Source organism: Nomascus leucogenys, chromosome 3 (assembly GCF_006542625.1).
Source record: "Nomascus leucogenys isolate Asia chromosome 3, Asia_NLE_v1, whole genome shotgun sequence".
NCBI lineage: Eukaryota > Metazoa > Chordata > Mammalia > Primates > Hylobatidae > Nomascus > Nomascus leucogenys.
The window spans coordinates 13,817,611-13,832,719 of NC_044383.1; the positions used below are offsets into that span (position 1 = coordinate 13,817,611).

The window sequence follows — 15,109 nt, forward strand, 5'->3', positions numbered from 1 at the left end:
CTCATTATCATCATCTAGGAGCTTTATAACACTAATCCCTGAGCATCAGAGATGGTCTCAATTGGTTAGGGAGGGGCCCTGGAACAGGTATTCTTTAAATCTCCCCCTAGTGAGCCAGCTTGAGAATCACTGGTCTAAATGATCATAGGTCACTGGGAAGGACCTGTATTAGTAACTTGGTCTTATCAGTCTGACTGAAAGATGATGCCTGTAGCACATACAACTTTAAACTCTCACGTAATAAAGTAATATAAACTGCATAAAGATCTCATAGGGAGGTGGCATAAAAGCTGGTCTAAACTAGCAGCAGGAAATACACTTCAAAAAGTAACCACAAGAATATTTAAAAGATTAGAGATACCACCTAGAAAAGAAACTTAATTTCCAGGCCAGGCACAGTGGCTCATGTCTGTAATTCCAGCACTTTGGGGGGCCCAGAGAGGAGGATCACTTGAGCCCAGGGGTTTGAGACCAGCCTGGACAACATAGCAAGACTCTGTCTCTATAAAAAATTTTTTTTAAAAATTAGCCAGGTGTGGTGGTGCCCACCTGTAATCCTAGCTACTCAGGAGGCTGAGGCAGGAGGATCACCTGAGCCCAGGAGATCGAGGTTGCAGTGAGCTATCCCACATTCCAGCCTGGGTGACAGAGCAAGACCCTGTCTCTAAAAAAATTAAAAATTTCTAGACATTTTTATTTAAAAAGGGATCTAATTACAGCACAGCAAGATGGCCACAAAGTTTTGATCATCATGAAGGAAATTAGAAATTGGTTCTTAAACTCTACAATATCCAAACACAAAATTGTTGATTCTCTATATGAAGCATAAAGTCCTGTCACATCCCAAGAAAAGACCCAAAGCAACTCAAAAAGGAACAGAGGACAACTAAACAAAAGGACTTTCATGAAAGGTCCCACAATGTAACTAGGACATTTCAGTCTAGGAGGACCTGATGGAAATGAATACAACTATGAAAGGTATAGACTTAACTGTATACCACTTAATACCAGTACAGGAAAACTATGCATTTAAAAGTCATGCTTTGGGCTGGGTGCAGTGGCTCATGCCTGTAATCCAAGAGCTTTGGGAGGTTGAGGCAGGAGGACTGCTTGAGGCCAGGAGTTCAAGACTAACCTGGCCAACATAGTGAGACCCCATCTCTACTATTTAAAAAAGAGAAAAGTCATGGTTTGGGAATGAAAAAGGAAGTACAGCTTAACTTACAACTTTCCAAACTCATTACCTTAAGAACTGAAAGTAACAACCACCTCAAACAAAGATTAGATAAATCCTATGCATTATGAATGCATCACCCAAGAAACACGGCAATGTGTTGAGATATACCCCTCCCCTTTTGCTGTCCCCAAAACTGTCTTTTGATATCACTTTCAAAAACAGGATTTTGAGAGCTAAATCAAAGCACAGATGAGCTAAGAATTGGTATTTTCCTTTCCTCATTTTAGACCTATTAACAGAGAAGCTGGGATTACAGGCGCTCACCACCACGCCCGACTAATTTTTGTATTTTCAGTAGAGACAAGGTTTCACCATGTTGGCCAGGCAGGTCTCAAACTCCTGACCTCAAGTGATCTGCCCACCTCAGCCTCCCAAAGTGGCTGGGATTACAGACATGAACCACTGCGCCCGGCCCACAGAATTTTAGGCGATGTAATTTGTTAGGAGAAATAAATATAATAGTAAATTAGTTAGATGTTGAGGGGTGAGGGCTGTTTCTTCAAGAAAAGTATTTGGAAGGTACAAATGGGAGTAAATGACACAGCTACACAGATGAATTCTGGAAGTCCCTGCCTAGAAGAGACTAACTGTTACTCTGCTGAACTCCCGGGTCCACCCACCACAGTTGCTCCCTGGGGGAAGGGACATTCTTTAAGCTGGAAATAAGAGAATGTTTATATCTGGTATAAAAACAATGTATAATGACACTGTGAAACATCAATATTATACCTGCAAATTACTAAAATTGAGAGCATTATGACATGTTTTAAATTTCCTAACATTTCAGTTAGATAACTGCTTCAAATCGTACATATTGACATTGCAGAAATGGTGAAATTTGAAATTCAGTGTTAACTTCAAAGTGAAAAGCTGTTTCAAAGAATGAGATTCATAAAGAAAATTGGCTTAGTATTTTAAAGTATCCCACTATCAAGTTAAAAAAATGCAAGGGTAAACTTGAAGGAACCTGAAATTAAAATAAAATAACTTAAAAGAAAAAAAAATCAGGGAACACTGACCTAAAATCAACCTGTATTTCAGACTTACCAAAGAAAGAATGTGTGGATGCTATTTTGTGAATGAAAGCAGATCCCTTAAGAGTCTCCAACAACCAGAAAATGAGTCATCCTAAAAACATGTGATTTAATTAAGATACTACCAGTATGTCTTGTGAAGGTACTGTAATGCTGAATGTTCAGTGTTTATCTTCACTTTAAAAACATTATTTATACATTATCACTTAATGTATTATCAATAGCTACTGATAACCTTTAACAATTATTAGTTCCCTATGTTGTTAAACATACTGATTCAAATGTTCTCCTCAGCTCAATTATGGGCAGCTGACACATAATGATTATGACTTACATCAGCTAAGGACTTAGATTGACTAAAGGCTCTGTGACATTGCTGCTACTTCTCAAACTTCTGTTTGCAAAGGTAGATTTTTAAAGGTTATGTTTTAAAATGTATTTGAACAGGAAAAGAACCGTTTACAAAAAGACACAGAGAGACATAGTAACACAGCTTGTAAAGATCTAATGCATTTAATTCCCTATAAAACCATGCCAAAACAAGGTTGGACTATGATTCTGAGAATGTATTGAATCAATAGCAGACTGATTCTGCTATTGGGTGCAGTGGCTCATGCCTGTAATCTGAGAACTTTGGGAGGTTGAGGCAGGAGGACTGCTTGAGGCCAGGAGTTCAAGACTAACCTGGCCAACATAGTGAGACCCCGTCTCTATTATTTAAAAAAAAGAAAAGTCATGGTTTGGGAACGAAAAAGGAAGTACAGCTTAAATTACAACTTTCCAAACTCATTACCTTAAGAACCTGAGAGTAACAACCACCTGAAACAAAGATTAGATAAATCCTTGGATAATGCATTCATAATGCATCACCCAAGAAACATGTGTTGGCAATGTGTTGGGCTATACCCCAAACTAGTTTGATCAAACTAGTTTGATTTTCCAGTAGTCCAGTATTATCTGCAAATACATGAACAAATTCCATCATAAATCAGAAGGACTAAAATTAGCAACAACAACCTTCTCTGCATAAGGGCCAGTTTGGAAAAAACAAAGATGCCTGTGGGTCCCATTTATTTTTTATCAGAAAGAAAACAAATTTAATGAATTCCACAGGCTTAAGAGTGAGATTCCTGCTTCACTGAATAAAATGAGTGAGAAATTTGCATGACTTTTTTAGGTGGCAAGAGAGGCAGTGTGTTCTAGTCTTCTGTTCTTTTTTTCTTTTATACTTTAAGGGTACATGTGCACAACGTGCAGGTTTGTTACATACGTATACATGTGCCATGTTGGTGTGCTGCACCCATTAACTTGTCATTTAGCATTAGGAATATCTCCTAATGCTATCCCTCCCCCCTCCCCCCACCCCACAACAGTCCCCGGTGTGTGAAGTTCCCCTTCCTGTGTCCATGTGTTCTCACTGTTCAATTCCCACCTGAGTGAGAACATGCGGTGTTTGGTTTCTTGTCCTTGTGATAGTTTGCTGAGAATGATGGTTTCCAGCTTCATCCACGTCCCTACAAAGGACATGAACTCATCATTTTTTATGGCTGCATAGTATTCCATGGTGTATATGTGCCACATTTTCTTAATCCAGTCTATCATTGTTGGACATTTGGGTTATATTCTCCCTTTAAACTTCCCTACAACCCCTTTGCTGTTTAAACTATAGAAGGTAGACCAGGGACTAGAATTATTTCAATTCATTCAATATAACTCTCACAGAAAACCTGCTATGGGCCAGGTGCTAGGGATCCAGCAATGAGTCTCGTCCTCTTTCTCCATGCCGGGGGGCGGGGGGGGGGTTTAGACCAGGCAAGTGGGACAAGCGGGGACCTGAACCAATGCAGCCAGGTTCCCCAAAGACCAAGCTGTCAGTGCACCTTAGTTTCTGGCAGCTTCATGATCTACTCTAAAAAAACTTGATACTACCTCTCCTCTAAAGCATGCCTTTGGCAAGTCCTGGCCTCTGCTGGTCAGGGCCTGGCGAAAACACAAGTGTCTAGGAACGAGTGATTCTACAAAGGTTCTCCCTTCTTTGAAGGTAGTTTTGCCCTACACGCTTCTCCTCCATTTCACCTCTGCTGTGCATGCTCTGAAAGGATGTCTATGAAATTGGATCTAGGACTCTTGAAAAGCTACACTGAGAAAGGCTTCAGGTTGCTCATCACTGGAGGAAATAGTTCCCAATGAGTACACATATCAATGTTTCTGCTCAAAGATCTCCCCTGTATCTATTCCCTTCCCAAACTGCAGATGTTCCAAACACTTAAGAAGAGAAACCTGATCAACTGACCGTAGCTGGAAAAACAACTACTAGTCAATTCATTACATAACAACATTCCCTGTAACTATATGAATTTTGCAAGAAAGTTAGTGCAGGCATAGGGTAAACAAACCAGTTATCACCTTATTAGCCTTTTCTTTCAACATAGATCCTTCCTCAGTGTGCTTGCTTTGACGTTTGAGAGGCTATTTAATTCTCTATATAGGCTGCACTATAATGCTTAGGATAGCAAAAGATACATTTCAGCTATTACCCATGAAAATATAAATCCTATCACTTTGTAGTCAAGAAGGTAGAAAGGTTCATAAAACATTTTTGTCAATACTGAGGAAAACCTGGTTTTAGAGTCAAACACTGGGTTAGAGCATGGCTCTCCCTCTGTGAACCTGGGCAAATTACTTCTCTGTGCCTCAGTTTCCTCATCTGTAAAATGAGGATAATAATGAAACCCTCCTCCCAAGGTTTACTGTGGAGATGAAATGAAATAATACATGTAGAGGTCATGGAACAGTGTCTGGCTCAGAAAAGTGCTCAGTTGCAGCTGGGATTACAGGCCAGTTGCGGTGGCTCACACCTGTAATCCCAGCACTTTTGTGAGGCCGAGCCAGGCGGATCATCTGAGGTCAGGAGTTCAAGACCAACCTGGCCAATATGGCGAAACCCCGTCTCTACTAAAAATAGAAAAATTAGCCAGGCATGGTGGCAGTAGCCTGTAATCCCAGCTACTCAGGAGGCTGAGGCAGACAGAACTGCTTGAACCCGGGAGGCAGAGGTTGCAGTGAGCCAAGATCATGCCATTGTACTCCAGCCTGGGCAACAGGAGAAAACTCCATCTCAAAAAAAAAAAAGAAAAAAGAAAAGTGCTCAAGAAATAAAAGCTGTTATTATTAGCTACTCTTAATCTCAGGTGGTGATGTAGACAACAAAATATACACAAAAACCTCCCTCAATCTGTAAAACCTGATTCCAAAAATTGTCAGTCACCTTAGAAAGACTTTGTATTCCTGCCAGGAGTGGTGGCTCACACCTGCAATCCTAGCACTTTGGGAGGCTGAGGCAGGCAGAACGTCTGAGCTCAGAAGTTCGAGACCAGCGTGGGCAACGTGGCAAACCCTGTCTCTACTAGAAATATAAAAAATTACCTGGGCATGGTGGCAGGCACCTGTAGTCCCAGCTACTCAGGAGGCTGCGGCACAAGAATCGCTTGAACCCTGGAGGCTGAGGTTGCAGTGGGCCAAGATCATGCCACCACACTCCAGCCTAGGCAACAGAATGAGACTGTCTACACTTAAAAAAAAAAACAAAACAAAACAAAACAAAAAAAAAACCACCTGTCTTCTTTTATTTAAGCCAAAAATGGGTGGGGTGAAAACTTTGTAAAGATACATCTTTTCTACCGTTAAATGGGAAATAAATGTACAGTCATACAAATATGTACATGCATAAAAATAAAGATACAGATCTATTCAACCCAACTGTTAGCCTGTCAGCAATATAAAATATGGAGTAAAAAGTAGTACAAGATATAAAACTAGTAACCCATTATAAAAACTGAAGACTAAATATACTAGGAAAAAACCTGGTTATTCAACAACAAAAATGATCAGAAAGATTTTGTAAACCATTTAATATGTAATTTAAAGTGCCCTATTAAATTCTGTCATGGTTATTTGCAAATTTTTAGTAAACACAATTTTTTTTTTCTGAGACAGTCTCACTCTGTTGACCAGGCTGGAGTACAGTGGCGCCATCTCAGCTCACTGCAACCTCTGCCTCCCGGGTTCAAACGATTCTTGTGCCTCAGCCTCCCGAGTAGTTGGGATTACAGGCGCCCGCCACCACACCCAGCTAATTTTTGTATTTTCAGTAGAGACGGGGTTTTACCATGTTGGCCAGGCTGGTCTTGAACTCCTGACCTCAAGCGATCCATCCATCTCGGCCTTCCAAAGTGCTGGGATTACAGGCGTGAGCCACCATGCCTAGCCACAAACATAATTTTTTAACAAGATAAAGTTCAAAATCCTTTTTTTTTTTTAAAAAGTAAATACCAAATGCCACAAAACTCCAAATAAACAGAATCATTTCACAAAAATGATTCCTCAAAAAAAAATGCCAGGTGGATTTCAATTCCATAATTATGATTTCTCATTCAAAAAAGTTGACCTCATATGACATAGTAAAAATAATTTCATTATCAAAAATCAACTCTAAGAAGAACACGAAAATTTTTTAATGTTTCTGTGAATTCTAATACCTAGTATCCCTCAAAAAACTGTTCAGGCTGGCGCGGTGGCTCACGCCTGTAATCCCAGCACTTTGGGAGGCCAAGGCGGTCAGATCACGAGGTCAAGAGATTGAGAGCATCCTGGCCAACATGGTGAAACCCCATCTCTACTAAAAATACAAAAAATTAGCCAGGCGTGGTGGTGCATGCCTGTAGTACCAGCTACTCGGGAGGCTGAGGCAGCAGAATTGCTTGAACCCGGGAGGCAGAGGTTGCAGTGAGCCAAGATCACGCCACTGCACTCCAGCCTGGCAACAGAGTGAGACTCCATCTCAAAAAAAAAAAAAAAAAGTTCACTGGGATTCATCACTTAGAGTATTACCTTTCCATATATAGTTTATACGTTTATGAATGTTATGTGTATGACAGATGCTTTGAGATCTCTTCTTGGTCGCTCAATCTCAGAACAGAATGTGAATTATTACATAATTTACACACCGCTATAAATTATATAATACTGTCATATCAGACAAAGCCACAAGGACTAGAGGAAGCAATTTTAAGACCAAAGAGATAAGACCATATCAGCATTCCCCCAAAGTGGATTGTATTATATTTCTTCTTGAATCTTTAAATTACAATTCTTATCCTGAGATATTAGACTCTACTCTCAGAAGATTACTGAATGTTTACACAGTGCTTTATCATTTTCCCTGTAGAAAATAAAATAACCAGGCCGGGCATGGTGGCTTACGCCTGTAATCCCAGGACTTCAGGAGGCCGGGGCAGGTGGATCACCTGAGGTCAGGAGTTCGAGACCAGCCTGGCCAACATGGCAAAACCCTGTCTCTAGTAAAAATACAAAAACTTGCCAGGTGTGGTGACAGGTGCCTATAATCCCATCTACTCAGGAGGCTGAGGCAGGAGAATCGCTTGAACCTGGGAGGCAGAGGTTGCAGTGAGCCGAGATCACACCATTGCACTCCAGCCTGGGCAACAAGAGCAAAACTCCGTCTCAATGGAAAGAAAAAAAGAAAAAGAAATAAAGAAGAAAAAGAAAAGAAAAGAATTGAAATATTTTTCTCAGGTAGTCATTATCTTACAATAGACATAAGCATCTATCAAAAAACAGTGCTATATATGAATACAGATTACTCACTACCCTTAAAAAAATTAGAAACACCAAAAAAAAAAAAAAAACTTGGTTTTTTAGCTAGGAGAAAAAAAATGAAAAAGTTTAAATAATGTTAAAGAGAAAAGTAAGAAATACTACCAAAAAGATATCTTAAAAGCCCAGTGTGGTGGCTCATGCCCGTAATTCCAGCACTTTGGGAGGCCAAGGTGGGAGGATCACTTGAGTCCAGGAGGCCAAGATCAGCCTGAGCCATACAGTGAGACTCCATGTCTACCAAAAAAAAAAAAAATTAGCCAGGCATGGTAGCACACAACTGTAGTCCCAGCTACCTGGGGGACTGAGGTGGGAGGAATAGCTTGACCCCGAGAGGTAGGGGCTACAGCAAGCCATGATCACGCCACTGCACTCCAGCCTGGGTGACAGAGCAAGATCCCGTCTCAGAAAAAAAAACAAAAAGAAAAAAAAGATAATGAGATAATGCTACATCAGATAGAAATAGAACACAAGTGCAGGTGTACCTTTCCTCGTATTTCCTCATCCAAATGGACAGAGATTTTCCACTCCAATTAAAATACATTCAAAACAGCCCTAAAAAGAGGCCGGGCGCAGTGGGTCAAGCCTGTAATCCCAGTACTTTGGGGGGCCGACGTGGGCGGATCACCTGAGGTCAGGGGTTTGAGACCAGCCTGGCCAACATGGCAAAACCCTGTCTCTATCAAAAAATACAAAAATTAGCTGGGTGAGGTGGCACACACCTGTAGTCCCAGCTACTCGGGAGTCTGAGACAGGAGAATCGCTTGAACCGGGCAGGTGGAGGTTGCAGTGAGCCGAGATCACGCCACCGCACTCCAGCCTGGGCAACAGAGCAAGACTCTGTCCACCGCCTGCCCCGCCCCTTCCCCCTCCCCCAAAAAAACAGGCCTAAAAAGAGCAACAAACATAATACAACATCTTATTTTTAAGGCAATGATATTACTGAGAGAGAACTTAGACTTAACTTTAATTCAGCTCAACTCAAACAAAAACGCCTTCTGTGTCCTAAGTACTCTAAAGCCTAGAGACACCAAGATGAGGAGTAAATACAGCCCTTGCCTTGGGGAACACACTGTAACTTCTCACTGGGGAAGAAGTAGGCAAACTTTTATTATGATGATGCATAAGGGTTAGAATTGAAGTGTCCACTAAGTGTAGAAAATGCCTGGAAACACAATAAAGGTGGCCAATAATTCTGCCCCAAGGATGAGGGGTAGCATCTGAGCTGGGTCTTATAGAATGAACTAGGTAGGAAAAGGGGTTGACAGTAACAAACATTCCAGGCTAAATAAATGAGTATTTTAATCTTAAATATCATCATTACTTATCCTTCTGATGTCTCTAGAAAAAGGAAAACTCTTGTTTCAGGTTGTTGTTCAATAGCCACGAATGTAAAACCCACGATGCCCACAAGCTTTTTTGAGCTTATAATACTGCCCTTTCAAAAATGAAAAGACTTAGTCAGTAATCTATTCAGCTAAATAACCAGTAGGAAACAATGAAAGATTTTAAATGCTGTCACTACAAACAGCAGCAAAACTTGCCATAAAAGCAGAGGGGAAAAGTCCAATAAAATAAAGAGAATTTTAAATGATTCCATATATAGAAAAAGATCTGAAAAGCACTTACTCAATTAAAATGCCATTCTTAAATAGCCATTAGTTAGAAAGGATCTTCAGTCCTGGACAGGATAAACTATGGGAAAATCAAGTGCATGGGATTCTTTATTCCCTGGCTATCCTGAACACCTTAAGATCAAAACTGGCTGTTACTTCTGAAACATGGCCTCTTCCTTCCTCTAGACACTTGGTCTACTTGGTCTGTGGCCCGCTATATTCTAAAAAGTATGCTAATCTCAAGTGCAAAGGCTATAGCTACTTTCCTCCCCAAAAAAAGTTTTAAATTTGCCTTCTGACATGGACTTTGAACAAACAGTAATCCAAACTGCATGGCTTCATTCATCCAAGAATCTAGGCGCAGGTTAGCCTTTATAGTTCAAGAAACTGGGGTGTAGAAAAGTTTGTTGTCAGATGAGTTGGAGACGATCTTAAGTCCCATCCAGCTCTAATAGTCTAAGCTTTTAGAATCCAAGGAGTTGACTCTTTTGACAACCTAGGAATTTTGAAATCTGCTTTACTTCAAGCTGTACTGAAGCCTTACCCAAATTTGAGGGAGTGAAAGGAGGGAAGGGGAGAAAGCCAGGCAAATGGTCAAATCAGAGAAGAGAATGACAGAAGACTGGCCAAAATTAGCCTATCTACAACGACTCTATCCCAAGATCATCAAGAACTTTATCTGGGCCAAGGAGTTTATCCTCCATTCTGAAAAGAGGAAATAAAACGTAATAGCAAGAAAATATAGACAGAGCCTGAGAAAAAAATAAGTTATCCTTCACTGCTCTGGCAAAGCAACTAGTAGGCCTTCCTAAGAAAGCAGTGGGGCCTGCCCAAAAGTGTTCTGGAGGTCACAGAACTGCCCTGTGTCAGTGTCTCAACTCTAGGCTGTGACCCCGAACGAGTTACTAATAACCTCTCACTCCTTTCTCCTCACCTGAAAAAGAGGATCCAACACGTGTCCTGTAAGGTTGCTGTGGGGACTGGAAATAATATATTAAAGGGCCTATCCTTAAAAACCATCCTATAAGTGGTACCACGCTGTGATCTGAAAAGCTCATCTGAACCTTTTATCCTTTTCAATTCATATCATGTAATCCTTCTGTCTAGACTGCACATAAGAATTACAAGTAAGTCTGAAAAGCTCTGGCTCCTTCCTTAAAGAACTCTATCCTCTCACTTTTCCTAAAGTGGAAGAATCTCTGAGTGATTGAGCAAAGGATTGGCAAGCCAAAAGGGGCAGGTGCCACCCAGCCCCATCTTACAAGAAACTGGACTGTCAGCGCTCTGAGGGCAGGGATTGCTCTGTTTAAACCACGACTGCACACACATTTTCCTAAAGCAAGCTAATTGTAGACTTAAGCCTCTCCGAACAGCTTACGTGACACCCAAACATGGACCCACAATACATTTTGTGTCGCACAACATCAAGTCACACAAAAATCTCAAAATTATACATTACAATACAGTTTAATTGTGCTGTGGTATTAAAGTCAAAGACAAAGGCTTTGAACCGAGTGCCTATGAGATAAACCACAGCGAAGTCACATCTTTAATAATAAGGGACCAAGCACACACGGGATGGCAACAGGGAGTGAGTGTCCAGCAGAGCCCTCGACGGAACTGGAGCAACCGCTCCAGATCGGAATTCGAACTCAGAACTTCTGGCGAAAGCCATGTAAGAACCACTCCAAGGAGGAAGAGGCCTTTACGGCCAGGTGCACCTTGCTGGAACTTTCTGCCGGAGGGGACCCCCTCCCCTCGGCCTGGGCCCCAAGCCCGAAGGGCGGCCGCGCGACGCGGTGGGAGGGACGAGGGTCGCCAGCCCCTTCTGCTCCGCACTGGGGTAGGGGCTCGGCGCTGCCCTCGGAGAAAGGCCAGGCTCCTTCCAGTCAGGGAATAATGACAGCTCGCGCGCTCGCAGCCCGCCCCGCCCCGCCTCGCCAGGCCCGCAGGCGGCTCCTCCCGCCCGGCTGAAGGGGTCCGACCGCGCCCCCTCCTCTCCCCGCCCTGGCCCGGGGTGCCCCCCGCCCGCACCACCAGCCTCACCGGGCCGGAGCTGGAGGCCGCCGTCGCGGCGGCTGCACCACAGCGCGCGCTCGCCCTGCTGCAGGATGTAGTGGTCCTTGGCTTGGAAGAGCTCCATGCCGGCCCCGCGCGCCCAGGGAGGCGGCGGCCCGCGAGCGGCGCACGGGGCGTCCTAGTCGGTCGCGGCGGCCAGAGCCCGCGCCTCGGGGAGCGGCCGGGTAGGAACCGCGCCGAGAAGCAGCGGCAGAGGGAACGCCCCGGGGGACCCGACCGGTAGGAGGAGAACGCGCCCCGGCAGCAGCGGCAGCGGCGGCAGCGGCCGTAGAGGCCTCCCCCCCGGCTCCTCCCCTTCCCTGGCTCCGCCCCGGGCCCGGCTCCACCCCCTCCGCTGGCTCCTCTCCCCGAGAGCCCGGTTCCGCCCCTCAGCCTCCTCCTCCTTTCAGCTCCCTCCCGCTTCCTGCCCTTTCCTCCACCTTCTCCCGGGTGTCTCCTCCCAGCTCCTCGCCGCGGGTCTTTCCTCCTCCCTCTCGTCCTTCCGCCCACCCCTGCCGCCCTTGCCCAGGCCCCTCCCCCGGTGCGCCCGCCTTCCTGTCGTGGTCACCGGTGGCAGCTCGGGAGCTCGGCCGAGTCGGGCTGGGCTGACCGCCTTCTTCCGCGCGGCCTTGAGGACAGGCGCCCACCGCTGGGGCCTCCCCTCCGTGCCGGGAGGCGCTCACGCTTCACCAGGCCCTCTAAAGCCAGGCCAAGTCCTGAATCTAGCCCACACCCGCTCTCCCGGGGCGGTGCGGGGTACGTTCCCCGTGGGCCTGCGCTGCCTGCCCCTACCGAAACCAGGCGAGACCCCGGGGCCTGGCTACAGGGGTTCATCCCCAGCCAGGCCCACAGCCAAGCGGAGGCGTCTTCTGTTTTCGTATTTCCTATTAGAAGTTTGACAACAGGAGGCATTCAATAAATGCACATCAACGAGGGAAAGCATGTAACGATAGAAAACACACAAGCATTAGCAGCACGGGGCTAAAGAGCGAGGAGGAAGGGAGGAATGTACAGGTGCTGCTGTGTCCCGAATTAAGTAAGGCGGATTGGAGAAGACTTCACAAATGGAGCCAGTTAATGAAGCAAGCGGAAGGAATATCGTTTGGCGAGGATAAAATGAATGGAGAACCTCTCGGGGAAGGAGGAGTCTCCCCCAAACATCCTTCAGCTCAGTCTGTCTTGAAAAACCATTTGATATCCTGAACAGAATGGGTCTGGGGAATGAGGCCCCCACTTCCGGGGCCAGTTCGAGGACTATCTAGCTGTGTGATCTTGGGGAAGTCTCTTGGTCTCAGATGGTGGTTGAACTAATGACCTTTTATTACACCCCCAGTTCTATAAATCAGTGAGTCTTTCTACGCCTAACTCCTTGCCTTCTCTAATGCCTGAATCGGAAATAAGAGAAAAAGACGAGAGAAGTAGGAGATGAGAAAAATAAGGCAATTTTTTTTTTTTTTAGTTTAAAAGCGGAAGTTTATATGCAAAAGAAAAGGGAGAACTTTTTTGCGAGAGAGGAGTGCCCGAATGGGACTTCTCAGAAGGCAGTACTTTTAACCTTCTGCTCAAGTAAAAGTGAGAGGGTACAAAAGCAGGAAGGACTTCCACATGACTAATTATTCCAGCCCACAGTGTTAAATTTCCATAGCACAGAAAGTCCAATGATAACAAATCGTCCTGGAATCTTTTCTAAGTACCATGCCTCTGTGCTGTCCAAACACCTCAACATAAAGGTCGAGGGAGGTGGTTACTCTATCAAATCTTTGTGATGTGATTTGGAGAAAGAAGGTAATGAAGCTATAAGAAGCTTTAGTGGAACCATTGGTTTCAGATTGATTGTTGAATTCAGCCATATGTTGACTTAGCAAAAATGAGAATGATAAAATTCTATGAAGACATTGTATCCTGCAAATTATTTCATTATTGTTTTATGAATTACGTTGCCAGATGTGAAGAAAACAATACTGTTGTAACTGTTTTAAAACAATTAATTAGTTCATTGAAATTTTTCCTGATGTTTTAGATCAGTGGTTCCAACCCTGGCTACCTATTAGAATCACCTGGGGAATTTTTCAAACCTATCAATGCTTGGACCTTAGACCAATTAAATCAGAATTTAATTGGGGTGGGGCTGTGGCATCAGTTTATTTTTTCCAAGCTCCCCAGATGACTTTAATATGCAGTCACGCTTGAACGCCACTATTTTAAGTGAAATTAATTAGTAAAATCTGCCTGACAGCAGCTTGGAAAAAAACAGCAGTCAGTCATTAACTAATGCCATCATATGGGCTTGGTTACCTGTAAATCCAAAGTTAACAAGCAAAGTCTTTAGGAGAGAGGAAAACATGGAGGGGAGATGCTTCTGTAATCTATCTGACCCCAATGCACACTGCTGTCTCCCTCAGGCTCCAAACGCATGCTGTGGGGTAGGCACAGCTCTAGCCTGGCTGAGCAGAGTGAAAAGAGCACATGTTTTCTGTCCCTGGTAGATGTCACATCCCCAATCTACTGCCACCGTTGCCTTGCCTTGTTTCTGCTATGAGCTTCCTGAACCTTGGCACCTGCAGCCTCCCCACTCCCTGGCTGGCCTATCCTCAGCCTGTGGCTAACTTGCCAGCCTCATCACCCTCTTCCAGCTTCCTAATTCAAGGTCCTCCTGCCCCAGTGACACCCAAGTTTTAGTGGAAAATTCACGTGATGCTGCTCTCCTTTTTAAACACGGATGACCATCATACATATTATATATCTTCTTTTACATGTATGGCATATGTATGCTAATTTAAGTATAATCACTAAGGAGTTTGGTTCTAACCAGTTCTGTGTGATCTTGGTCAGTTCACTCAATCTCTTTTGGTCTCAGTGTCCTTATTTATGAAAAGAGATGATCATTAAGTGTTCCCTTCCAGTGCTGAAATCAATGTGAGAAAATGAGTCCACGTAGTTAAACCTACACAAATAATGATGGTAAATAAGCCAACTCTGATGATCGATTTAGCCCTTCAATATTTGAGATCTTTGGATTAGATTTTGGTATCCTCTGGTGAGATCTGACTTCAACATCATCTCCTGTCTTCTCTCTACTTGTCCATAGTCTTGTTTGTTGTCTATGATAACTTTCTTCAGTCTTGCCTTTGAGAAATCTCCCAAAAGAAGAGATTTATGTTTATATAAATATATTCCCCCCTCCCCCTGCCTGCCTGGAGGCTGCTAATGTTGCAGGTCAGCAGTCTAGGTGGCTTAACTTTTTTTTTTTTTGAGATGGAATTTCACTCTTGTTACCCAAGCTGGAGTGCAATGGCGCGATCTCGGCTCACTGCAACCTCCACCTCCCGGGTTCAAGTGATTCTCCTGCCTTAGCCTCCCGAGTAGCTGGGATTACAGGTACAGGCCACCACGCCCAGCAAATTTTTTGTATTTTTAGTAGAAACGGAGTTTTGCCATGTTAGCCAGGCTGGTCTTGAACTCCGACCTCGTGATCCACCTGCCTCGGC

General features: G+C 44.0%; 1 protein-coding gene across 2 annotated transcripts in view; it reads right to left on the minus strand.

The window, feature by feature from the left end:
- The window catches only part of INPP5F (inositol polyphosphate-5-phosphatase F), a 102,231-nt gene extending 90,306 nt beyond the window's left edge, over positions 1-11,925 (minus strand). For both annotated transcript variants that reach the window (XM_003255031.4, XM_030806291.1), the window contains exon 1: positions 11,610-11,925. In XM_003255031.4, coding sequence (XP_003255079.1) covers positions 11,610-11,706 — 97 coding nt within the window. In that variant the 5' untranslated portion in view covers positions 11,707-11,925. The remainder of the gene's footprint in view (positions 1-11,609) is intronic.
- Between the last annotated feature and the right edge of the window lie 3,184 nt (positions 11,926-15,109).